Source organism: Mycteria americana, chromosome 3 (assembly GCF_035582795.1).
Source record: "Mycteria americana isolate JAX WOST 10 ecotype Jacksonville Zoo and Gardens chromosome 3, USCA_MyAme_1.0, whole genome shotgun sequence".
In the NCBI taxonomy this organism is placed as follows: Eukaryota; Metazoa; Chordata; class Aves; order Ciconiiformes; family Ciconiidae; genus Mycteria; species Mycteria americana.
The window spans coordinates 72111612-72137675 of NC_134367.1; the positions used below are offsets into that span (position 1 = coordinate 72111612).

At 38.2% G+C, this 26064-nt stretch overlaps 1 protein-coding gene across 1 annotated transcript in view; it reads left to right on the top strand.

Moving 5' to 3' along the window:
- Window positions 1-26064, top strand: part of SYNE1 (spectrin repeat containing nuclear envelope protein 1) — a 269690-nt gene that overhangs the window by 148495 nt on the left and 95131 nt on the right. The window contains exons 84-94 of the mRNA XM_075498968.1: window positions 1239-1421; window positions 2943-3080; window positions 4423-4608; window positions 7122-7244; window positions 9357-9539; window positions 10816-10959; window positions 14373-14567; window positions 15645-15785; window positions 21211-21399; window positions 22179-22340; window positions 23622-23816. Coding sequence (XP_075355083.1) covers window positions 1239-1421; window positions 2943-3080; window positions 4423-4608; window positions 7122-7244; window positions 9357-9539; window positions 10816-10959; window positions 14373-14567; window positions 15645-15785; window positions 21211-21399; window positions 22179-22340; window positions 23622-23816 — 1839 coding nt within the window. The remainder of the gene's footprint in view (window positions 1-1238; window positions 1422-2942; window positions 3081-4422; window positions 4609-7121; window positions 7245-9356; window positions 9540-10815; window positions 10960-14372; window positions 14568-15644; window positions 15786-21210; window positions 21400-22178; window positions 22341-23621; window positions 23817-26064) is intronic.

The following is a 26064-nucleotide window of genomic DNA, read 5'->3' on the forward strand; positions in this document are numbered from 1 at the left end:
AAAGCCAGTGAAATGTGCTTTCCCATGTTACATAGATGAAAACTCTCTCAGTAGAGATTCAGTAAAGTTCCTTCAACTGCATTTATGTCAGCACTCAGCTGATACTCCTGAGATTGGGTTGGCTTTGATTACAGCAGTAAATATTTTTATATTAACACTGAAACTGATTGTGAAAAATAAATTAAAATTCTGTTTTAAATCCATGTGACCCAAGTCAAGTGGATCCTTCCCTCACTTATAAACAGCATATAAATTCTGCATCGTTTCTATAGTAGAGACATTTATTTATGCCTGCCTGAAATATGTGTGTCTTTGTATTTAGATGAGTAGTTCAACATCTGTCTTTATGTCTACATGTAGACAGTTATGTCACTAGGCCATGCTACTGTTCATGGAATAATATGTGTTTATCATAATGGTTGATCATAACTTACACTCTAAGGTGTGTCTGCCAGGACAGCCCTAACCTGAAGAGCTTGAAGTACCTTCTTGAAGTACCTGTAGCTAGAGCAGTGTTCTGAATCAATTTTTGTCTGATGATTGCAATTTGTATTTCTAAAAATAATTGTAAAGGGGCTAGACTGTTTGTTGAGACTTATTTTATTTATATTACAAAAACAATGAATCATTAACACCTTAGGTATAAAAACAAAATACAAAAAAAACCCCAATACCCCCTCCCCAAGAAACTGTTGCCTGTAAGCGTGTTATCAATCTAAGAGAAATGTAGAAAACCTTTTAGGCTTCCTTTTTAAACTTTTCAGAAACTGTGTAAGAAAAATTGATTTTAAAATCTGTTTCTATTGAAATAGTCTAGCATGATCCAGACTGCTCCTGTGTGAAGATCAAGCTGTGAAAATGAATTTCAATAAATAAAAATCCTTGTCATGGCAATGTGTGCTGAATATCAATTTCAAAAACACACACAGAGATGGCCAAGAACAGTTAATGTCACTCTGAAGTGACTCAGTCTTTTGCTATGGTAAGGAAAATGGTTATCCATTTCAGCTAGGAAGTCAGAGAAGAAAGAGTAATGGCACACATTTAAGAGGTCACCAAACATCCTGCTGTTCTGCCTTCCTGCTTCGACAAGCGTTGTTGGTTTCCAGCCAGAATAAAAATGGAACAAACTATGGAGACTTTGGACAGAGTATAAAAGTTGCAAGTTGGGCTAGAAATAATCAACCAGAATGCTAACACTTCCTGGATCACTGATTTTTCTTTTTTTTTCTGTCTAGATCCTTGGTGAAGAGTTGGACAGCTGCAATATAAAGCTGTTGGAATTAGATGCATCAGTCCAGGACTTTGCAGAGCAGAACGTACTGCTGGCTAAGCAGCTGGCTAACAGGATAGGGAAGCTCACTGCATTGCACCAACAGACCATACAGCAGGCTGAGTACAGAGCAGCCAATCTCAGTCAGGTATGATCTCAAATCCTTTCTGCTGTTCCCTTTCAGAAGCAGAAGGAGCATGCAAACTTCTCATTTATTTTCCTGTAGTTATACAGGAAGGGGCATTCCCTGGCACATCTGCCTATTATTAGTCAGGGCTTGCGTCACACCTCAAAAGAGAGGCACAGACGGGTCAGATCAGGAGGGTGGAATAATTCTGTGATGCTACTCTAACATCCTCTTCCATTAATCATCTGCTGGTTGGTTCCTCTGGTGCCCTGAAAAGATTATAGACATTCCCACAGACAGTAGCATGTCCGGATATACTATCTCATTGTACTTTTCAGAGCCTCTGTCTTATCACTGTTACCTGTATTTGCAGCATTACAAAAAAAAAACCCCAATTGTTTTGCTCTAGTCACAATCTGTAGAGGGTGAATATAATTTGTAGGTTCAATAGAAAAGCCTAGATACAATGGCCCTGATAATGCATAATTTTTATGCAACACTTCAGTGTTCATAAAGATGCTTCCCGTGTGGTTCAAAGTCCCTGAAACTTTCTTACATATTTTTTTGCTAATTGTTGTTATCCAAAAAATGTCTAGCTAAAAGCGAAGAAATGGATTTTCTATGGTTCTGAGATCAATACCCTGACAAATTATGAGTTCTCTTTTCTGTATGCATACAGAAGCTTCTGTAAGGCTTGAAAAAGATAACTATTTCAGTATATTCTTTTCAGTTTCCTCTGAAAAATTTTTAAAAAGAGATAGAAAATTACTATCAAGTAAGAGTTCAGTCAAAGGTACGTGGTGAAGGGATTTAACTATCAGGATGTTTTTGTTAAGCACCAAGAAATCCACTTCCTATCATAAAAAATGATACATAAGGCAAACTGCATGCAAATACAGTTCTGTCACCTGGGATTTGATCCATCCTTCATACAGGGCAAATGCATGAAAATCAGTGAAATTATTCTGGCTAAGTGAGAAGAAAATTGGAACTAAAGAGTACGTTGCTAAATAGAAATTGGATGAATCAGAAAGCAGAGCTTTTGTCTTGTATTTTGAAATAAGTGCAACGTTTCTCTTTTTGGAAATATGACAGACTGAGTGGACAAAGCAGATTTTAAATAAAGGTGATCTTGGGGATGTCATGGAAAGAGACAAAGAAAAATAAGAAACGGCATAAAAGAGGCTTGCAGTGAGCCACAAACTGAGCAAGAAGGTATTTTGGAACTCTACGTGTGAGGCTGAATATGTGCAGGAAGTGTACCCTCTAGGGATATATTTCAGCATCAGTGTGCTCTCCCAGTGTGACCTGCATTCTTGTAGTGCCTTTTTTCCCCTGAAATAGATATGCTTGTTACTGGAAGCAGACCTATTTTAACTCCATATATACGGAAGTAATTAAATTGTATTCAACAGTAAGGAAAAGTTGTTAAAACGATCCCCACATTAAAAACGGTAAATGAAATAAAAGTAATTTTATCATTCTCTAAGAACTGTACTGAATTACATCTTAGGCTTAAGTGGATTTTTCTTTTCTAACCAGGCTGCTTCACACTTGGAAGAATACGATGAGATGCTGGAGTTCATATTGAAATGGATCGAGAAAGCAAATATCCTAGTGCACGGTAGTATAACATGGAATTCTTCCTCTCAGCTTCGTGATCAGTTTAAAGCCTACCAGGTGATTATATGAGCTATGAAATTTAAAGGACAGTGTATAAAAGAAGTTATTTTCTGAGCAGTGAAGTTTTATTTCCTACGCTTTTTTGCCTCCTTTCCTTGAGAAAAAAAAAGGCTTAAAATGCTAGGTTTCTTTGACTCTTCCTCCAAGTCTTAAAGGCAATTAATTTGTTTTGGACAATTGTTTTGAAGACTGCAATTAAGATATATTGTTGAATAAAACTATGTGATTCAAAGTTGATCTCCATGCTTACTCAACTACATTGGCTTCATAGCAGCTTTTGATCAGACAGTGTGTCTCTGCACTGTGATTCTATCACACCGAGTAGCTCATTGCAGCTAATACTCTTCTAAAATTTTAGTTAACCAAACACAATTTTCAGGTTTGGGGTTTGTTTTTTTTTCCTCTTTCTCCTTTACGCTAAATTGAATAGCCTTTGTTCTTATGTGATGAGTTTCACACCAAATGTTCTCAGACTGATACCCAATGATGAGTTTCTTCCAGTTGCTTCCTGAACATCTCACATCAATGTTTTGCTGTCCCTGTGACAGTCCAATTTGTTCTGTGTCTGTGTGTGAAATGTGTAAGTGTGGGATCAGTTTGATAAGGTTCAAGCTTACCCAGTGTTACGTGACTACATGAAGCAAATCAAAGCATCATAAGATGATCATGTCTCACTAATGCCAGAATAAGACTGCATTAATTATGTTTTTTATATATACTTTAGCTAATTGTCAGCTGCATTCACTTACATTGGGGCAATGTATGTCACGCTTTCTTATCCTGAATAGGAACCCCCAGGCAACTTATCCTGAGGATCGCTGAGAGATAGCATTTCTTTTTGGTTCTGCTGTGGCTTTTTCCTTGCTTCAAAAGTTGACGAGAATATGGGCTTAACGAATGCCATCCCACAGAACACTTTGGTAGCCATTTTTTAGGCAGCATTAATGACTACTGCCCTGCTGTAACACTGCACCCAAGTGCTTTCTGCTGCTTCCTGTTAGGTACATCAGGCTTCCAGAACAAATCCTATCCATAGATTGTGTATATTATATTTTTACAGGCAAGTGTGTATAGCAAAATACTAAAATGAATGTGTTGGTAAGTACAGCTGCTGAAGCTTTATAACTTACTCTTTTGTTTCCCAGTCTCCATAAGCTGAAGCACTTCAGCATACACAGAATTAAGCATATTGCCTAAGCCTTACAGGAAATTAGTAGAACTTAATCATATGCTTACAGATGTGTACAAATTGAGGAGTTTGCATAACAGGAATATACTTAAAGATGTGTTTAATCTGAAGCTCAACTCTGGCATTCATTTTGTTCATATCTCCATCTAGACTATGCTTGATGAATCCGGAGAGATTCATGGTGATCTTGAGGCCATGAGTGAGAGGATTGAGTGTCTGGCAAGTGTATATTGTACTGAAGGAATGTCACAGCAAGTGCTGGAACTGGGGCGGCGGACAGAGGAATTACAGCAAGTTATCAAAGTGCGGCTACCAAATCTCCAAGATGCTGCCAAGGTATATGAAAGCAGTTTTTCTAATGCTAGCTGACAGCTAGGGTGGTGTGTGCATCATGTTTCTGAGACTATTAGCAGTGCAGATTATCTGTGGTCTATAAAGGGCATGATTGTGTTATCTAAAGTTAGATGTCTTTCGCGGTTTGCGATACTGCCTTCAGGTGCTGTTCCAGATGGGGACAAGATTCCTGCAGGTCCTGTTGTATCTGACCATTCTGTATGGATGTATTTGGGATCATGGTGTGTCTCAAATGACACTGAGAACCTATGTTTAGATACTTGAAAAGTGCTTGCGTTGGCACTTATGTTGTGCCATTTCCTTTATTTTTCTCCTAAGAGGTATCTAAAGCCTGCTATCTATTAATTCAGTACTGGACCAGACCAGGATTCCATAATGTAAGACCTACCTCTACAAGGGAGTGTAATGAAAAGAATGAATGTGCTTTTTCATGTCCCTGACATTTCTGTGCAGCTCTTCCATATGGGTTTATTGTTAATGTAAATGTGTGTTGTGCCTACACAATGCCTGAGGGCCTGGTAAACTGGTGCAAGACACAGGGAAAAGCATAGAAGTCTTTTCTACTTGCTCTTACCTTCAGGGCAAGAAATTTTACCTTTTTTTTTTTAAATTGATACAATAATTCAGGAAAAAAAAGAATATTGGAATGGTATAATGAGTATATTTATAGGGGTTCTTCTGCTGTTACCTGCTACAGTTGCACACTACTAAACAGGAAAATACCTAAAGGCAACTAAGAGAATAGGCTATCACCAATTGTTAGGACAATCACAGCTAAGGTTAAAAATGGTCCTTCTCCACATTTGACTCTTATTTCACAACACTTACAGGACATAGCAGAAATGCCGCAACTGCAGCAGCCATAACAGTGTAACAGACAGGTTTTGAAGAAGACTTCTTTCCATTACAAAAGCATGAATCAGTAAACCACAGTTTATGAGCTGAAGGCTTTTATTATTTATTTTTATTTTTATTTTTCATGGAACAAACCAGAGATTTGCGTACAAGTAAGCATAGTAGAAGTGAAACTTACTAGCTTCAGTTCACAGAGAAATATTGGAACAATTGAATAAACTATTTGTAAATTTTTATAAGAAAACAGGGAGATGAATAGAAGCCAACATAGATTTATGAAGAAAGAAAATCATATCAAAAGTGTTCAATTTAATGTGAAAGTAATAGATAGATTTGTAGACAAATGTCATATATAGATATGTCATATGTAGATATATGTCATATATCTTGACTTTTTAATAACGTTTCACATGATATTGTTATTAACAAAGTTAATAAGCATGCCTAGCTGAAAATACAATAAGTAGGTGTAAATCTGGCTAGAAAACTTACCTGGTCTGTAATTATCAATGGTTCACAGCCCAAAAGGAGGGATACATCAAGTAGGATTTTGCAGGGTTCTCCCTTGGATCTGGTACTATTCAATATTTTCATTAACGAGTTGGATGGTGGTTTAGAGATCATGGTTTTTGTGATGCTTAGACAAGACAAATGTACAGGGACTACCTGAAAAAAATCAGGCTGCTATTCAACAGGGACAGGGGAAATTGTTACGTTTAGACAGGAAGAACCAGGCGTGTGTGTATCTGAATGAGGAACTACTGGCTTGACGCACCCTGTTGAAAGGTCTTAAGTTTAATAATGCAGATCATGGAAAAATGGGTGAACAATGTCACATTGTTGTAAAAAATAAAAGTACCATGCAGCAAATAAAGTATATAATAGTAAGGCATGTGAAGTAGTCCTTTTGTTCTACCTATTGGTCACTAGCGGGTTTTCAGCTGTGTCCAGTTTTGCACTTGAAGAAAGATGTGGACCAACTGTAGAAAGAACAGAGGATAGTGATGATTGTGATATGTGACTCTGATGTGTGTATAAATTTGTAGAAAAGATGCATAAAAAAGGATTATCCTAACATATGATGTATTTAGAGAGAATAAAAATAATTTGTTCTTCATGTCTATTGTTAATGGGATAGTAAGTAGAGGTTTGAAATTGCAACAAAAGGTAACTTCATGTCAGACCATCAAAAAAAACTTTCTACAAAAAAAGAGTACTGAAACAGTGGAATATGTTGTCTGTAGAGATAAGTGGGACTCCACTGATAGTGGTCTTTAAGAACAGTCTGTAAAGATAAGACAGTTACGTCCTGTCTTATTACAGGAATATGACTAGAGGACATCTTGAGTTCCTTTCTAGGCCTCAAACTTTATGAAATTAGCTTTAGAAAGTACATGCTGTATTTGAGATTGAGGAAGTACTTAAAATAATAACTCTGACTTAGAGACCTCTTTTTCTAGACTGTCATATGACTGCTATTTTTATGCAATATTTTAAACATTTAAAATTCATTGTTAAAACTATGAATTAGTTTTGGCACTGTATATAAGGGACGTAGCTACAAAATCCAGACAGATATATTTATAGTGATTTTTTTTTTTTTTCTTATTTATCCCTGAATCAAATATGTTGTGCTACAGGACATGAAGAAATTTGAAGTTGAGCTGAGAGCCCTGCAGGCTGCTCTGGAGCAAGCCCAAGCCACACTGACCTCTCCAGAGCTCGGGCATTTGAGCTTGAAAGAGCAACTTTCTCACAGACAGGTAAAAGGCCAGGACCTCAAAGTTAGCACTTGAGTAGTGTGAGCTTACACAAAGAATAATGAACGTTGGTGAGACCGAACGTGGTGTTTCTTAGGTGGGTCATTGTTTCAGAGTCTAGCCCCAAATCACTGCCAAAGGAATAAGGTATGGAACGGGAAAAATCATTCCCTCAAAGAGAATGGTCAAAGTATAATCCTTTATGAGTTTGTTCTTAGGTTGATGCAATTCTGAGAAATGTGCATCCAGTCCAAGTTTAATCATATTAATAATAACAATAAAGCTCAGTTCTTATCCAGTGCTTTTCATCAACAGGTTCTTAAAGTACTTCAAAAAGAAGTCTAGATTGTTATCACCATTTTACAGATAGAGATGCGATGAGAGTGTGTGTTGCTAGCTCCCCCACTAATCAACTGGAAAGCTAAGAGAAAATTCAGTTTTCCTTAAGCCCAGTTACATTTTTATATGTTTAGTTGAATTATCTCCATAAGATATTACTGCTTTCTGTATTGCACTTGGCCTACTACAGAGATTTGTCAATTTGTTATTTTTGGTCTCAGACTCATGACAAGAAAAATAACCCAAGTTATAGCTTTCTGAGTTGCTTAAGGAATGTTTCTTGCTGCAAACCAATATAGAGATTTAACTGTCCTAGTCTGCCAGTGGAAGCTAAATGTCAACAGGTCCACTTTAGGATTAAAATCTGCAGAAAAACATACAGATGAAGGTAAATTTGCAGAGCTTTCCCTTTTGATTAAAATATGCAGTCTTTATTCTAGGGACTTGCAGCCAAATTTCAGAATATGGCATTGAAGAGTGTAAGTGAAACACATCACCCACTGTAAGAGTAAAGGTATATGGAGCTTACACTGTTGTTTACGTGTATTCTTTGTCCTGGCTCTAGGAGGTCTCACGGTATGACTTTCTTTTGTACAGAAAGGGGCTGTAGCCCCCACCCACCTGTTTCACCAGACCAGAGAGGGAGTCTTGGAGAGTGCCTGGCTGGCATGCAGCCCCCAGGGTACCTCTGGGTGCCAGTTACACAATAAAGGCACCCTTTGCCAGAAGTATGGGGCCTGCTAGAGGAGAGGCCTCACTAGTGATGTCGAGGAATAGGTCATTATACCAAATCTCTGGTTAGACTATCCACCATATGTCATGAAGTCACAGAAATAAAGAACAAACCACAATCCTCTCATCAGTATGCACTTCAGACGCACTTTGCTATCTTTCTGCATATGGTATAGGAGAAGGGAGACGACCAGTCCCTTTATCCCTGTTTGCCACATACATTGTCTAGCTGATTTATATCTATTGAACTTAAAATCTTTTTCTAATGTGCTAAGGCCCTTTTCATCAACTTTGCCTTTTTCTTTTTTTTTTAATTGTTTTTCTTCTTCTGTCTGTGAATACATTAAACTCCCCAATGAAGATAAAAAGAATGCTGATCAAAATCTATTCTCCAGTCATTGCACTTAGACCCTTCTCATGCATATGAACAGACAGCTTGAATGGACATTGTGAACAGAATAGAGACTATGAACAAAGGCATCCAGCCTGTGATTATTGAAAGGAAAAGATTTCTGTGTAGCTGTGTTTCTTTCTGTTTGATTGCCTTTTGAATTTTAAGCAACATTTTCAGCCATAGTTTGTATTTTCAAAGGAAGGCTGTGAACACAACAGGATTCATTTGCTGGTTTGCAAATGTGCTTCTGTGTCTCAGCAGGGAGTTCCACTTGGATTTTAACATTAAAATATGTGTATACATAACTGACTCCTATGCTGCTTTGATTTGTGGATTTTGTAAAGATATTTTTTTCAAATATGGTAACAGAAATATTTTTGTACTTAGACACTTAGAAATAGATACTACTATGCTTTTTCATGAATTGTTTTTATTCCTATTATATGGGCTTTTTGCTTAACTAATATTTAAAAGAATGCTTATTTCAGAATGAGCAACTCCAGACAAAGTGTGTCCTGATTATATTCAATTTAGAAAACATATAATAAAATTTGTTTGTTTTAGTGCTTGAACTCATTTTCCTTTTGCTGCATGAAACGCTCTGGGAGTTCTGCAGAACTGGCTTATTGTGGCACTGACTTTGTTTCTAGCATCTGTTGTCTGAAATGGAGTCACTGAAGCCAAAAGTTCATGCAGTACAAGTCTGTCAGAGTGCCCTGAGGATCCCTGAAGAGGTGGTCACCGGCCTGCCAATGTGCCACAGTGCCCTTCGGCTCCAGGAGGAGGCCAGCCGCCTGCAGCACACTGCCATTCAGCAGTGCAACATCATGCAGGCAAGTGCAACTCCCTCCCATAAATTACTCCGAGTAACTTCCACAGTGCCATACAAATTGTGATGAAAACAGAGAATTTCATATCTCTGTGCATGCCTCTTTTCCATGTAGTGCCATTAGGAAGTTCCCCACTAAGTTTTAGTAATTTCTGACTCCGTATTTTGGGGGGGTTTAACATTCATGATCATGGTAATTGTTGATTTACTCATCAGACTCTCATCTCTCTTCTCTCCTTGATCTTGCTGTGGTCTTTGTAATGCTGTTAGGATTAACTAGACAAATAGCTAATATACAACAATAATATGCAGGTTAATTTTATAATATATATAATCAGTTAATGAAATTAATATATCATTATAACGTCAACTGCTTATAATGATTGCATAAATACTATTGAGTTAAATAAATAGCTTTCTAGGATAGAAATAAGATTTTTTTTTTTCTCTTTTTTAAAATGTATATATATTTGCTTTCTGATTTTGGTGTCATTCAGCATCTATTAAATTCACGTTTTCAAGTTTTGCTAAATACAAGAAAACTATATTGAATTCATACCTAAACATATAAAAGGTATTTCCAAAGAAGAAGAGAATAAGCTTTTCTTTCCTGCTCTTTAGTGATAGAAAAATACATAGTGAGCTAGGGTACAACTACAGAGCTTCAAGTTAGGTAACAGAAGAGACTTTCAATCACTAAGGATACTTAATGATACTTAAGTACAAGGAAGGATACAAACTCACACTGAAAAGTTTTAAAAACAGGTTAGACAAACTGCTGGTGAATCTGTGATAGAAAGAACTGATACCACACTGGTAGAATAACAGTCTGAATCAATTTCCGTAATCCTCTCCCAGTTGTATTTTCTGTAAAATGTAACTTTTTCATACAGTCTTTCCACTTCATAAATGGAGGCTTGAAGTGAAAAAGCAGATGAAAATGCTTTATAGTAAAACCATGAGACTAGGCAATGCTATCCTTTGGTGGATATGTTTGGTGCAGATACTTGGAAGCAGATGTTCTAGCTCCTTATACTGGATATCTAAAACATCATGTTATGTGAACTGTTTTTTGGAAATAGTTAAATAAATGAAACCATTGAATTCATTGCAGTTCACAGTATTTCTGAACGGACTTTTTCCTGAGTATATTCCTGCTTTGCTTATCCAGATGCAACTGCAAAATAGATGCAAGTTTGCTCCACTTCAGAAGGGAGATGAGTTTTGCTTGGACTAAGTAAGTTTCCATGTAGACACTTAATATTTTTTTCCCTCTCTAGGAAGCAGTGGTTCAGTATGAGCAGTATGAGCAAGAAATGAAACATTTACAGCAAATGATAGAGGGTGCCCATCGTGAGATCCAAGACAAGCCAATAGCAACCAGCAACATCCAGGAACTCCAGGTCCAGATTTCGCATCATGAGGTAGGAGAGCCAAAATGCAACAACATGGGCTCAATGGCAGCTCATTGACCCAAAAATCTTTCATAAGCAATGGTCATAAATTAGCTGAGTAGCTTTTCAGACTTGCTCAAGACTAGTTGAGCAGATAGGCTTAATACCAGATAGGAAACTATTGGTACAGTGTGGAGTATTCATTTGTTTATTCAGTTAGGTGTGTCCTAATCTCCAGGCAACATTATGACAAATGAAAGTGTTGCATAATTAAGGGACAGTTAACATAGGTACTTGATGGAGGAGTGTCCCAGGAGTCAATGTCAAGCAGTTACTCAGGTGATCACTGCTAGTTCAGTGATCCTTTTATATATATATATATATCCTAAATTACTCATTTCCATCCCAGTAACATTCTGTAAAAGAACAACAAGGGACTTGAATCACATGAAAACCACAGTAGATTTGGAGGAAAACTCTGCAACATTCACTCCAAAGGCTTCTTTTAAAGTCATTGTTGGGAAGAGTTTTGTCCTGTGGAGTTACAGGTCCTGCCCTCAAACTCATTGACCTTCAGCCCTCGAATGAGTTGGGATACTCTCTGTGCCGTCTTCTCGCTGTGCTGGCATGGGAGCTCCTGAGCCCCTTTCCCATTCCTCTGTCTGTTGTGTATTTCTTGGGATAGAAAATGCACCACTGAACTCTGTGTGTCACTTTTGGCACCAGATGGCACCATTTCTTTACCTTTGCATTAAAAGCTATCTGTGCTATTATGTAATACAATCTAATGTTATAGGTGTTGCTCTCTTTCTATCCAGTTCTTGCAAAAGTTACTTAGTATAATGCAGAGCAGTCTGCTTAAACAAACACTTCTGTTTTTTTAGTACTGAATTAAAAATGCTACTATTCTCTATTCAAATGTTCTGGAACAGCAAATGCAGGAAAGTGACTTCAGCGATACAGGGTAATATTGCTAGAGGAAGGAATGATGCTGCAGGGAGGAAGGAATTAAAAATGGGGCAGCTTGAAGTTTCATCTGCATTTGAACAAGTTCAGTAGCTAGGAGCCCTAAATGTCTGCAGGAAGACAGCAGCTTTACTCTGTTGCACATGTTGGGATCAACCAGAGTGGACAGGTTTCATACTTGCAAGCTTTCCATGTTTAGGAGTAAGGAGTTTTGAAAGGCTGATATATGCATATTTTTGGCTCATGTTTTGTCTGCTAAATACCTGTGGAAAAGCATAGCATGAAGGGGATATATTGAACCCTATGTTATTATACTACTTCAAAAGGCAAGTCTGTCAAGATGCTTGTTACCTGTGTTATTAATTTAAGAAAACATCAGTTGCCAGATTCCCTGTTGAAGCCTGCATGAACAAGAACTTAAAGGGACATTTGTAGTAGCTATATTTAGAATTAAAATAAGAGACAAAAAGTAGAAGGAAAGTACGCCCTGATTTGTAGGAAGCTTGTATTACTATGCATGTATGTAACTAGTTACACTCTGGAACTATGTTTACTGAACTGTGTTTCTTTAGACTTTCAGATAAGAATATGGGCAAGTATCTCTGTACTTGTGAATTATTTTAATGGATAATACAGCACCTCATAGGACATTGCTTTTATAAGCTGCTTTATTTTTTTCACAATCACATTTTTGCCTCCTTTTCCTTTTCATTGTTTTCAGTTGAGAGAGGTATGTTAGATACTCAGTGCATTGGACATTAATGCCACAAATGTTATTGCATCTCAGTAATATTAATGGAGTTAAGTGAGTATATTGAATGACAATAATTTCCCACTGAGCCCCAGAGATGTCATTCATTGAGCATTAGCGAATGACTGGTACTTGCCAAACAGAGCAGATAACTATTCCAGCTGCTAGACATTAAAGTTATGGCTTGATTTGATTGCAGTTTGGTTTTCAATTGATCTAGTTGATGTTTTATACTCAAGACTTTGCTTAATCTCCAAGGTAAGCCTTGGAGCTCCAAGAGCGCTCCTTTTGTTGCTAACATGATAGACAGTGACCACATACCATTGAAACCCAGGCAGTAAAGTATCATCCTCAGTCTGTGTGCTGCTTCCATTTCTAACTCTGCATTTCTCACTATGACTGTTCTGCACTGTGATTTTGAGGAAATGGTTCCCTGAAAATGTTATACAACCAAAAAAATCTTTTAATTTTACAAGCAGTAATCTTATTTACTTTTTAAAAGGTATTGTAATTATTTATTATTATACCTACTAGATCTTGCAACTTCTGTTGCTATTTTTCCTTGAAAACTTGTGTTTGTTGAAGAAATAAAAGCAGATATAAAAATAAAGTAGAAATATATATTTGAATGAATAATCGCTGATTTAGCAGGTAAGCTTACACAAATGTTTTCACTTCATAGATCAAAATTCTATCATGTTACTGAGCCTCTAGGTAGACAGGAACAATAGCTTTGGCAGAAAAGTGAAAATCTTTCACCATCTTTTATTTTAAGTATATTAATTGAAATCTTTGAAAGTGGACACTGAACTGGGCAGCAGAACAGGGTAGGAGAGAAGACAAGTTAGTTTCTAAGGCTATTCATTTCCATCTTTCTTCTCTGACTAAACTTAAACTTATGATGGCGTTTGGCCGTGCAGATAGACCATTTCGTAGCCATAAAAACCATTATTTTAAAATATGCTCTGCTTCAGGCCAGATTCCCCAGCTCTCTTTAAAGAAAGGTTAGTACTGTGTGCAGCTCAGTTTTTAATTCTGAAGACTTACACAAAACCAAAACAAGATTAAACTATAGCTTATCCAAACACTGGCAAAAAGCGGTCCAGTCTGCGTTTAATCTTATTGTGTGACTGATTGTTCATCTCACATTTGATCTTGTTAGACCCTGTGAGTTACTGTTTGAACAATTCATTCTTTCTCGCAAGAGCTGAGCGGGGCATTTTTTACAGCTGTGCTTACCACATGACCTCATTTCCATGGCATGCACTATGCGGAGAAGCTTCATCTTCCTCAAATAAATGGAAATAGAACAGGAGAAAAAAATAGGACAGGAAGAGGAAGAGGAGTTCCCCTTTGCTGCAGTCTGAAGCTTATAGACGTCGTGTCAGGTTCAGGCTGGATGCAAGCGTGCGGTGTTTCTCCCTCCCTTCTGCAATTACCCTGTACACAGAGCTTTTTGCAGCACTTTTCCGGTTCCGCTTCAAAGCTCTCGGCTCTGCGGTTTAGCTGTGCAGCCAGACGCAGCCTGACTTGTTCCCTCCACTAGCAACATCCAGCTTGTCAGCTAGTGCAGCGGCTCATGCGGGGTTTCTGAGAGGCAGTGCTATGATGTTATTGGCTGGGCTTGGAGGGGAGAGCTTGCCTTCGCCACGGAAGCTGAAATGCTGCAGGTCCTGTGGCCTTTATTGGCTGCCTCTGCATTAGGGAAAAAAAAATGTTTCCTCAGGAGCTGGCTCAGAAGATCAAAGGATACCAGGAGCAAATTGCTTCTTTGAATTCGAAGTGCAAGATGCTGACAATGAAAGCAAAACATGCCACCATGCTGCTGACAGTGACAGAAGTGGAGGGGCTTTCAGAGGGAATGGAGGAGCTGGATTCAGACCTGCTCCCAGCACACCCCGCTCATCCCTCGGTGGTCATGGTAAGGAATGCGTTGGTCTCGGTACTGTTTATCTGAGCTGCTTGCTTTTGCATCATTGCAACAGTCCTATGTAGCAAGTTGCCGCAGCTCACATCTACATTTTGCTTTTGAAATGGCTGGAGTGTGGCAAACCAAACAAGCTGCAGCTTCCCCTTACTGTATTTTCCTTTACACGGGTTTTCGAGACTTGTTGATAAAGGATGAAGTTATTTAACAGACAAATACCAGTGGAAGTTGTCTGTAATAAGATGCAAATACAGTGCTTTTTCATAGCTGTCGGCATGCAAGAGCAAATGCTAAGAAACTACTGAATTGCAGGAATAAGATAAAAGCAGAATAAATATTCTTTCATAACATGTTGCAGTGTATAGGTTTTACACACTATATTTTTAAAGCTCTTGTCCTAAAATGTTGATGTGATAATTGACAGTATGCTGCTGTATTCTCAGAAGAGTGTGTTGGAAATGCACGCTGGCTAAGTACTACCATAGGCCTCATGTTTGAATTACTCTGCTTTTGTTTGTTTCTAATTGGGTCTCATTACAAACATACTGTTGATGCTATTGGGATTTTTGTCTGAGTGAAAATAGAGTGCGGATTTCAGGATTTATCACTGTATAACAACATTGGGGAAGCAAGAAAAATATGTTGCTATTGGATAGTGTGTATTTTATATTTTAAGTCTGTTACTTGGTGTTCTAACCAGGCCTGGACACTGAGGCCAGTACTGCGTTATTCTGTAGCTCTCCATAGTGTTTCCATATGCAGCAGTGATTGTATTAGAAGACATTTAGGCAACCCTAATTTGTTATTATTGAGTTGCTTGCCGTACATTTTCTTTTAAATTCATTAGGGTACAGGAGAGCATGTTCATACTGAAGTATGACAAGCAAATGAGACTGTTAATTGAACCAGATTTTTAAGCTGGTAAATGTAATAGTGTTAAGTATGACTAAATAATGTCACGGTAATTCTGGCCACGTGTTGTTTTTCTTGTTTTGATCTCAAGCTAAGTCAAACCTAAGTTGAGGTAACTGATTTTCTTCCTGTGTTCTGGGGTTGCTTTTCCTGTGGCAGATGACTGCTGGTCGCTGTCACACGCTGCTCTCCCCTGTCACTGAGGAGTCTGGGGAGGAGGGCACCAACAGTGAGATTTCTTCTCCGCCTGCCTGTCGCTCTCCCTCACCTGTGGCTAATACAGATGCTTCTGTTAACCAGGTACCTCCCTCTTGGCATTCATTCGGCTTTTATCTCAGAGACATGCATGGTTCCATTCCACAGGTGGTTTATTTAATCCTCTGAAATAATATTTACCTATAGCTCCAAGGATCTGAGGCTTAACCTCTGACCTGACTGAACCTTCAGGTTCTAGTCCAAAGTGGATACAAATATAGACCTCTGAGTTTAAAATGTATAAATTGGATGTTACAGCTCTTCACTGCTTTAAAAAAAAAAAAATTGACAATTACAAAGCTCGTCCATGTCAGTACTATTTTCTATTTATAACCTAATTTTTATTTTCACAGTAGTACTCAATGGAATCTTGCATCCTGAGAAAAAATGCAATTTTGTACTGCTCATTATAAAACATCACATTATGTCCATATACATCTATCTTACAGTACCATTGGCATTGTAGCACTGAAGCCACAGTCTACCTTCCACTTCAAAGCATTCAAGTATTAACTTTCATGTATTGTTCATTCCATACTCTGAGTGACAGTCTATTTTAAGTGCTAATGAGGCAGATCAGTGAAATCGCTAAAGCTAGATTTTAAATCAAAACTGAGGACTCTGGCACTTCTAATAGCAACAAGTGTACATCAGCGTTGATTAAAATGTGAGCAATGAACCAGCTCATTGAGCATCACGCACATGAAGATACACATAGAATGTTACGCTTTAGAAGTTTAGAAATGAGCCTTAGGAGCAGTCACTACCTCGCTGCATTCATCATGTTGTGGGTTTTGTGGTTGTTTGTTTGTTTTTTCATTTGTGGCTGCCTCCAAGATTGACCACTGCAGACTTAAAGGGTAGAATGGTATAGTGTTGCATTGCTGAGTAGAAATAGAGAAGTTTGAGTAAGTTGCCCACTAATTCCTTCCACTCATTTCAAAGATGCATATGGCGCTATAGAAGTTGCTAAATATAAATGATTCGTTTTCATGAACTGACATAAGAAAGAATACTAAGGTAAGATAGTAAGAATAGTGACAAAACCTTCATAATAATAAAGTTATAAAGTTACCTTCATAATAAAAAGTTCTATAATGAATGAGAAGGATTTTTCTAGTGTTCTGTCATTTCAGATAATCATACATTTCCCAGTAAAGTTTACTTACAGTAGAAAGGCAGCTATATATTTCAGCACAAAAATCTTATGACAGTGTTAATCAGACAGAGTTAAAGGAGCAAGAGCAGCTTGCTTTCTAATAAAGAAATTCAGTGTCAGTTCATTACATTTCTCTGAAAATGAAAAAAATAGATTAAGAGCTCCAATAACTCAAATTATAAGGAAAATCCAGTGAAGATGCTGTTGCACCATGAGCCGACTAAAATGCAAGTTTTAGAACCTGTGATTTACGGGGCAAAATTGAACGAAAAGATTACATCTTTCATTTAGCAGAAGGTCTTTGAAAGAGAGAAAATCGCTGGTGTTATAATAATCTAAAAACCTGACAGATGAAGGTTTCTTCAGTGTGGTTAATGTTGAAATGAACTGCACGTACTAAACAATAAGCGGAAGAACATTCCAAAATGCAGTGGTTTACTTACAAAATGCTTAGGTTCACACTGACATGAGATTAAAGCTGAAGAAGCTATGAAACTGCTAGTGCTGATCACCATGAATGTCCAGGGAGACTTCAGAAAAAAAGGTTGGTTAAAAAAAAACAAAACAACTTAGACAATAGTGGATTAGGAGCTTAAATGTAAGTTAAAAATATTTTGTATTCAGTAAAAGACTCAGCAAAACTAATTTGGAAATGTTTTGTTTTAAAAAGTAGCCAGTGTTAAGAGAAATAATTTCTCACAGGAAAATCACCTGCAAAGTATCAGAAAAACATGTGAACAGGAACTCTAGAAAGCAAAGAATTACATTGATCTAGTCTTTGGAAAAAAATTAAAAGCTGATATGAAGTGGGGTGTTTTTGGGAGGGAAGGTTGGGTGTTAAGACTGTTTTTAAATTAATCCCTAGTAATCTATGTATAGTCTTTCATCAGGGTTTCCAAGCATCTCTTAATGGTGAAATGTGGCTAGTCTGAACTGAGACATCTATGCACTATTTTTACATTGCTAACAAGTAATGAAAATATAAAACAAATGCCAAGTGCATGTTAGTGGAAATATTGGTTCTGTGTATTGAAATAGATTAAACCAAGACCATAAATACAAGAAAGTGACAGATCTAGCACTGTTATAAGTTAACAGTTGCCCAGGTTGTTTGTACTGTACTGAAACTCCTCTAAAAACAGCTGGGGGGGGGTAGTGGGGAGCAACTATAAAAATGTTAACTTTTAAAAGGCTGAGGGATTTGACAGAGTATAATATTTCAGCAATAGATAACAGTCCTTTAATGCAGTTTATTTTGATGTATAGCAAAATCAGGCGCTTCATCTGTGCTGCAGTACTGAATGAGAATCCTCTGGGGCTAAAACTTCTCATGCTTACCCAAAGATACAGTTGATTAAAATTTAGCACATTCTTTTAAAACTTACTTTCCAGATGCATAATGCAGAGCAATTGAATTGCAAAAGCTGAAGTGTTGACGCAAAGTCTTGGAGGCCACAGCTGATCCTGTGATTCAAGTCTTCAGCACTGGGTCACTGTTAAATGTCTTTCTATCTCCTCATTCACAGCCTGTTTAATCATTCTTTCTCCTTCCTCATCGATGATGCAACAGCCCCTGTTAAATATCTTTTGAAATCTAAACAAACCCTTTGCTCCTACATCCTAACAGCAAAGCTTGAGTACTTTTCATTGGCTAGTTTTCATAAAAGAGGGCATGAAACATTAGGCCCTTTATAGGGGGAACAAAATCTGTTATGTGTAAGAACATCTGGATTCACTCTGTCAGCGTTAAAGCCCTACCAAAAAGAAACTGCCATGTTGTTTGCTCCAAAAAGTAGATGGAAAGACGGGGAAAGGGATTGCTTTCCCCTCTTTTAAAAGCAAGGTCTTTATTCTGGAAATGATGATTAAGAAGTCTCAGAAGCACAGTTTTTCTCTTGGCCTTGAGAGCGGACTAGCTGAGGGCTAGAGAGTGGCTGCAGACAAGGCAAAATGAGAAGTTGCCTGCACTGGTGCAATTTTTCACTGTGACTTGGAAAGATACTTGTGGTCAGAGTAAAAAGTTCTGAAATTGCGGTACTGAATGCTGTGCTAAGCTGTTACCTATTCCCTGTTGCTCCTGGACATCGTAAACACTTTCATCATTAAATTTTTCAAGTTTCCCAATTATTGCCTTTGAAGTAGTACCTCATCTGACACTTTTGGGCAGTTTGAAGTGCTGTCCATTCTTGGGTCTTCTGTTTCTCTGGAGAGACTGACTTTTTCAGGTATCCTCAGTAAAGATGTGTGATTGAGCTGTCTGTAAAATACACTCTTGGCTGCTGCCTCCCTTTAAAAATATTGGTGGTGATCTGTGAGTAGCACCTTAATTGTTAAAATGTCCCTACATGAAGCACATAACCTGGTAAGTGTCTTCATTCTTGGGGGAAGGACTGAAGAACCATATCTGTGCAGCTGCTGGGTGACGGGGTGTTTTCTGGGACAGGTGGGCATTCTGTGCTCCCTAGGTTTGGTTAGAAAGAGAGCCCAAGAGGTGACTGTGCCTGGGGAGTGACCTGGTTTCTATGCTCTTCCAGAGCTTGTTTGGTTTTGTTCACTTATGGTATTACATAACATACTGAAATGACATTGGGAAATAAAGATTCTGCTCCAAATTAGGATCCTAATTATACTCTGAGCTCTGGTACCTCAGAAGTAGTCTTGTTTAGTACCTAGCTTTTATACACCTATACAGAATCAGAGAACGGTTGAGGTTGGAAGGGACCTCTGGAGGTCATCTGGTCCAACCCCCTTCCTCAAGCTGGGCCACATACAGCAGGTTGTCTGGGACTACATCCAGGTGGCTTTTGAGTATCTCCAAGGATGGAGACTCCACAACCTCCCTGGGCAGCCTGTCCCAGTGCTCAGTCACCCTCACAGTAAAAAAAGTCTTTCCTGATGTTCAGAGGGAACCTCCTGTGTTTCAGCTTGTGGTCAATGCCCCTTGTCCTGTCACTGGCACCACTGAAAAGAGCCTGGTTCTGTTTTCTTTGCACCCTCCCTTCAGGTATTTATATACATTTATACTCTTACATTTGAAGTACAGCAAATGGTCTGTGATCTATTTGGTAGACACAGCTCTGTAAGTTGTCAAGTGAAAGGCACTTAGTTTTCTCTAGTCACATGGCTCGACATGCTGAATTTTCCTCCCCATCAGACAGGGTCAAGAAAGAAGTAATTTGAGAAATTTGCAATCATTGGAGGAGGATTTTCCAAGTACACTTTTCAGCAGATTTTGAGCAACTTCTTATGAAAATATTGTGACAACTCCTGAGAGCTGCCTGAAAGGAGGTTTGGTCCAACCTAACAGAAATCAGTGGAAAATCTCTTACTGATTTCACTGGCAGCAAAACTGTGTCTTAAAGTTTTCACCAGGGGCATTTACAAATTCAAAATGATTGAGGAAACTGGACAACAGCTGCTGCGTCTCATGGTCTGGAGCATAGTTCACTAAGTGGGGTACTAAGTGACAAGAAGGAAGGTTGCAGCATTTTTCACCTTCCAAATAGATGCGGTGGTAACTGTCATACATGGTTTCAGTTTGAAACAATCCTTGTCATCAAGTCTGCTTTCCTGACTTAAATATAGATACTGTGCATGTTTCCTTAATTTTACATTTTCTGTAGATCTTTTTAATTGTCACCTGCAATAATTGAAGAAATCCCGATACACTAAGTATAGAAGTTATAGTGAGAAACAGTTCCACCCTGAATTTTCAATGGTAACTTGAACATCTGCCCATTTTCCTTAGCATTTTTGGTCTCTTTTCCCACTGTCTTTTATAAGTTAGTTGAGAGTACCTGTTTGTTTGAAGGCTTGCTATAAGCTAGTGCTTCATACTCTTTCTTACATCATTGACTAGTCCTTCAACATATTCCTTTTTGGTTCTTCTGTTGCCTTCTCTGTGCTAGTGTTCATTAGGGTGATATTCTTTGCCACCTACAGTACCGTAACCCATTGTCTGTTGTTATGGGTTTTCCCCATGTGTAGTTGTGATGATGCTAGAACAACACTCTCACTTGTAGCACTCCCCTCCCAGTCTTTCCATGTCTGTCCACAGTTGCCTCCTGTGCGTCCTAGCTAATATGAACATGAAAAAAATGCATCCGCAATCTTCATCATAGTGAAGCTCCAAACCATGCTCAGTGTACTACTATTAAATACTTATTTACTGTGTTGCTCAGAGGTTTCCTGGTGGCTTTGGTTTTGTGGGTTCTATTTTAATGGACATATGCAATGGGGCAGTATGTGGGGCGATATTCTTATGCAGTATCTTGTGTTTTGAAAGTTCAATAATGTGCTTCGTACTTGTAGGACATTGCTTATTATCAAGCCTTATCTGCTGAACAGTTGGCCTTATCTGCTGAACAGTTGCAGACAGAAGCTGCTAAAATTCAACCCAGCACTTCAGCCACCCAGGAGTTTTACGAACCAGGCTTAGAATCAGCTGCTAGTGCCAAATTGGATGATTTGCAGCGCTCTTGGGAAACACTGAAAAATGTGGTAAGTCTTCATGTGGAGGGTTCAAAATAATCAGCTAGCTTGTGAGGAATAAAATGCAGAGAACTGGCTCAGCTAATATTCTTCTCTGCAGTTCTTGGTTTTCAGGTGGTAACAAGAATTGTTAGTTGTGATATTATATTACGCTGGCTTTGTTCTTTGTTTGAAAGCCTGTGCAGGATGGACCTCCATTAAGAAAAAATAAGAGTCATTAAGGCTGGTAGTTGCCTTCAGAAATACTGGCTATTTTCAGACTATATTCCATAACCTAACAGGGAAATCGACTCATGCTGGATGAGTTAGCAAAAAAGGCCCAAGAATCCAGTGTCTCCAAATACCGAGTCAACACATTTCTACATAGTACTGCAGCATAATCATTCAGTGATGTATGAAAATGGTCAAAGTTTTGATCACATGCTATAAACTTTAATTCTTTGCAGAGGCACAGTAGCTATTATGGGGTATTAAGAACTATGCATCTAGTAAATTGTGCATATCCACATGTTTGAGTGCATAAAATCTAAAATAAGGCATGAGAATGTGCCTGGGTTTTCCCTGCTTATTAAAGTCCATTTTTTTTCTGTCACAGAACCTAGGATTTGTCTGATGATGTTTAAACAGATAAATATTTTTAATATGGATGTTTTGCTTTATAATTTATACTTTTGAAAACTTGCTGCAAGTTTTTGGTTTTAGTCTTGTAAGCCTAGGGAGGTATGAAGCAGAGGAAAGAGCAAATCCTGTATCAGAGGTCAGAATTTATATCTTCCATTCCTCTTCAGATCAGTGAAAAACAGCGCACCCTCTATGAAGCTCTTGAGCGTCAACAGAAATATCAGGACACACTCCAGTCTATATCCACAAAAATGGAGACCGTTGAGATCAAACTAAATGAGAGTCTGGAACCAGCCAAAAGCCCGGAGAGCCAGATGGCTGAACATCAGGTAAAAACTTACATGTGAGAAACAGAGGGAGAGCATGCATTACCTGTATATCTTTAGTTCCCTTTTTTTAGATAGTGGCGTTCTTCATGGCTGCATGACTCAAAAACATGCATTAGTTTTATGAACCTTCTCTGTTAACTGTATGTCTTGCCTTTCTGGACTTCCCGCAGTTCTAAAGTTGGTGTGATGGGGATTCTTTTAATAAGGAACCTTTTAAAAAAGTAGAACAGATCATAAGAGTTTGTCCAATCAAAATTTTCAGCAAAATCTTTTGTCAAAGATTGTGTTCAGTGACACCTACACATACTGTTCTTCAGCATCAGTGCTGCTACATATATCAGACTATTTATAATGTTCCCAAATTTACTAAGATCACAGCCAACACTGATGCATTGTAAATGGATCTAAATACAATCTTTGCCTTGTTAAACAAGACAAACAAACCAAAACACACGAAAAATTCCCTCCCAGGGGAAGTCTCGAGAAATGATATTCTGAATAATAAGAGAATACTTTATCAAGTAACCAGTCTGACATATGTCCAAGTTGTAATCATCCAAGCCTTCTATCTATCTGATAGCTTGAAACTATCTGGTGGGGCCGGTTCTCATTTCAGTAGGAACTCCATGACCTGAAAAGGGTAACATTTGGCTTTTGTAGCACTGTGTGATGTCCCATGCATCCAATGTGTATATACTATCAGACATGAAAGTAAAGTATCTGCGCTAAGGTATTGCTCATGCAGCATCCTTTTGTAGGTATCTTGGAAATGGATTTATAGGATAAGAATTATAGTAGGAACTTCTTTTGCATCCTGGAGTTAATCTCTGGATGTTTACATATATTACATATACATGCTCCTCTTCCTCTCTCACAAACACATACTCACTTACTTGTTCATTATCTTTATTGTATCTACTAGAATACCCTCTAGAAAATTAGTTGGAAGAATAAATCTTCTGTATAATAATACTTTCTGTGAAATGTATAATATTTCCAAAAGAATTCCTTCTCGCGATATGTTTGAAATTCAAGGTAAGTAATTAAATTCATATTTCAGTTATCAGATGCATGATCCTAGCTTAAGCATCTAAAAGCAGGACTCAGTCCTTCTAAATTCTGACTCTATCAAACCAGCAGTGATATAATGGACTACTCTATGTTCCTCATGCTCCCTTGGGACAGTCACCTTGAATTTTATATTAAGCCTATGCCTCCTGAGATACTTTCTTCTCACTGATAAATGAAGCAAATACTTTCTCTGCTCTCCTTTCTAAATAGGCTTTGATGGATGAGATTTTAATGTTACAAGAAGAAATCACTGAGCTTCAGACATCATTAGCCCAGGAGCTGGTTTCAGAACCACTGGATGCAGAAGCTGCTGATCAGCTGGCATTGCAGTCCACTCTCACAGTCTTGGCAGAACGAATGGCCACAATTCGAATGAAGGCATCAGGAAAACGACAACTATTAGAGGTACAAGAAAAAAACTCTAGGAGTGGGTCTTTTGGATCACATTCCAGATTTTGAGAGCCTCTTTTGGCAGACCTGTACTTTCACCAAAGTCCTTAGTAACCATTGAATGCTGATAATTTAAAAAGTCATTTTCAGTTCTGCTCATTTCTCACAATTCCTTTCACTAATAAATTATTGTTCTTCTTTAGCTAGTCCCTCATCTTAATGCTAGGTGATAAGTAACCAGAAGGAACTTGGAAACACACTGCAGGAGTCTTTTTTTTTTTTTTTTTTTTTTAATATCCACATTGTCATTTTCTCAATAGGTTCCCTTGGTATTCCTTGTCCTCCACAGAAGTAGTGAAGTGCAGGTATTAAAAGTCATGTTATCTACAGTAAACTTTTGAGGAGTCACCTGTCCAAACTGGGAGACAAGAGAAAGGGGAAAGCTTAAAACAAGAAATAACACCTTTTCCAAGCCATTGCATTGTTGTCTACGCTCATCTTCCCAGTGATTTGCATGCAAACTTCTATCATGGAAGATGCACCCATTTATTTCCTTGTCTCCCAGTTTTACCAAAAATCCTTTAATACTAAGGTGATTTTTAAAAATTCCTTTACATATAGGAATGTTGCTATGTATATTATACAGGTAAGAAAATGCAGTCATGCCAAAGCTGGCTACAGTTTGGCTACTTTGAACACTGCAAGGCAGCTTTACTGCTGTACTGCTAAGAAGTGCAGCAGTGAATTCATAAACACAGAAACTGCTGCCTTCATAATTTCCAGCATCAATTGATTCTGAGAGACTTGAGTGAGAATTGGCTCTGTGGATCTACCTAGATTACAGGGGAGTCCCAGGGCGCACCAGCTCCATTAGTTCTGTGCAGTCACCTGAGACAGTGAACAGGTCCTCAGAAAATATCTTTGTTATTCTTAAAAAATTGCACTAAGTTTTACTTCTCAGAAGAAAAATGACTTTTACATAAAAATAAGGAGCTGGAAGTAGAATAGGGATCCTACTGTTTACAGCTTACACCCCATACTGGATCTTACAAACTTCCTGATAGCACTTAGGAGGAGATGCTAACTAATAATTTCAAGATAAAGCATGAGTCAAAAATACTACTCTTAACTATGGTTAGGATTCTGACAGTTACTTTGGTACAATAGCACAAGTATCCGCCAATAATCCTGGCTAAGAAATATGTATGGTATGCAGACAATATTCAGTAATTTAACTTGTGCACGTTATAGCTCTGATTTCACAGATAAAATCTTCCAGAACACTGCAGGGATGTAAATGTAGCAATACAGATAGAATAGGTAATGAAAACATTTTGCTGTTGAGGGTATGGATTGGTAATATTGTTCTTTCTGTGGACCTAATGTAAATAACTAGAGCTTGAGAACTGTTCGGCTCTGGATTATTTGAGACGCTTAACAACTATCATTAGTCTTTAAATTATGCTCACATGCAATTATTAATTTTCCCATTAAAATTAAGCATTCAGAAAAGCTGTGCAAACACTCCCCTGTGTGAGGGATTTGCCCTGCGCATATAGGTCTGAATTTCCTTACAGAAGTGTGGTAGGTTGACCCTGGCCAGCAGCCAAACACCTACCCTCACTCTCCTCTCCTGTGGAATGGGGAAAAAATAGAAGACAGTAAAAAAGATTCATGGATTGAGATAATGACAGCTTAATAGAGTAAGGAGAAGCTGTGCATGCAAGCTAATGAACTTATTCACTACTTCCCCATCAGCAGGCAGATGTTTAGCCACTTTCCTGAAAAGCAGGGTCTCAGGACGTGTAACAATTGCTTGGGAAGGCAAACGCCATAACCACAAATGCTCCCGCGCCTTTTCCAGAGCTTTTATTGCTGAGCATGATATCATATGGTATGGAATATCCCTTTGGTCAGTTCAGGTCTGCTGTCCTATGTCCTCTCCCAACCTTTTGCCCACCCCCAGCCTAGTGGCCTTTGTGAGGAGCAGTTGGAAAGAAAACCTTAATGCTGTGCAAGCACTGTTCAGCAATAGCCAAAACATTGCTGCGTTATCAACACAGTTTTAGCCACAGTTGCAAAGCAGGCTGCGATGATGTTAACTCCATCCCAGCCAGCTCCAGTACAACCTTCTCTCCTTGTTCCATACCATTTGCAGCATGCTTAGGTTCCACATTATCTGATACATCTAAAGATCCTGACCATCCCATTCTCTCCATTTCTTATTCCCGCAATCCTCTCTACTCTCTCCAGAGCTCTGTAT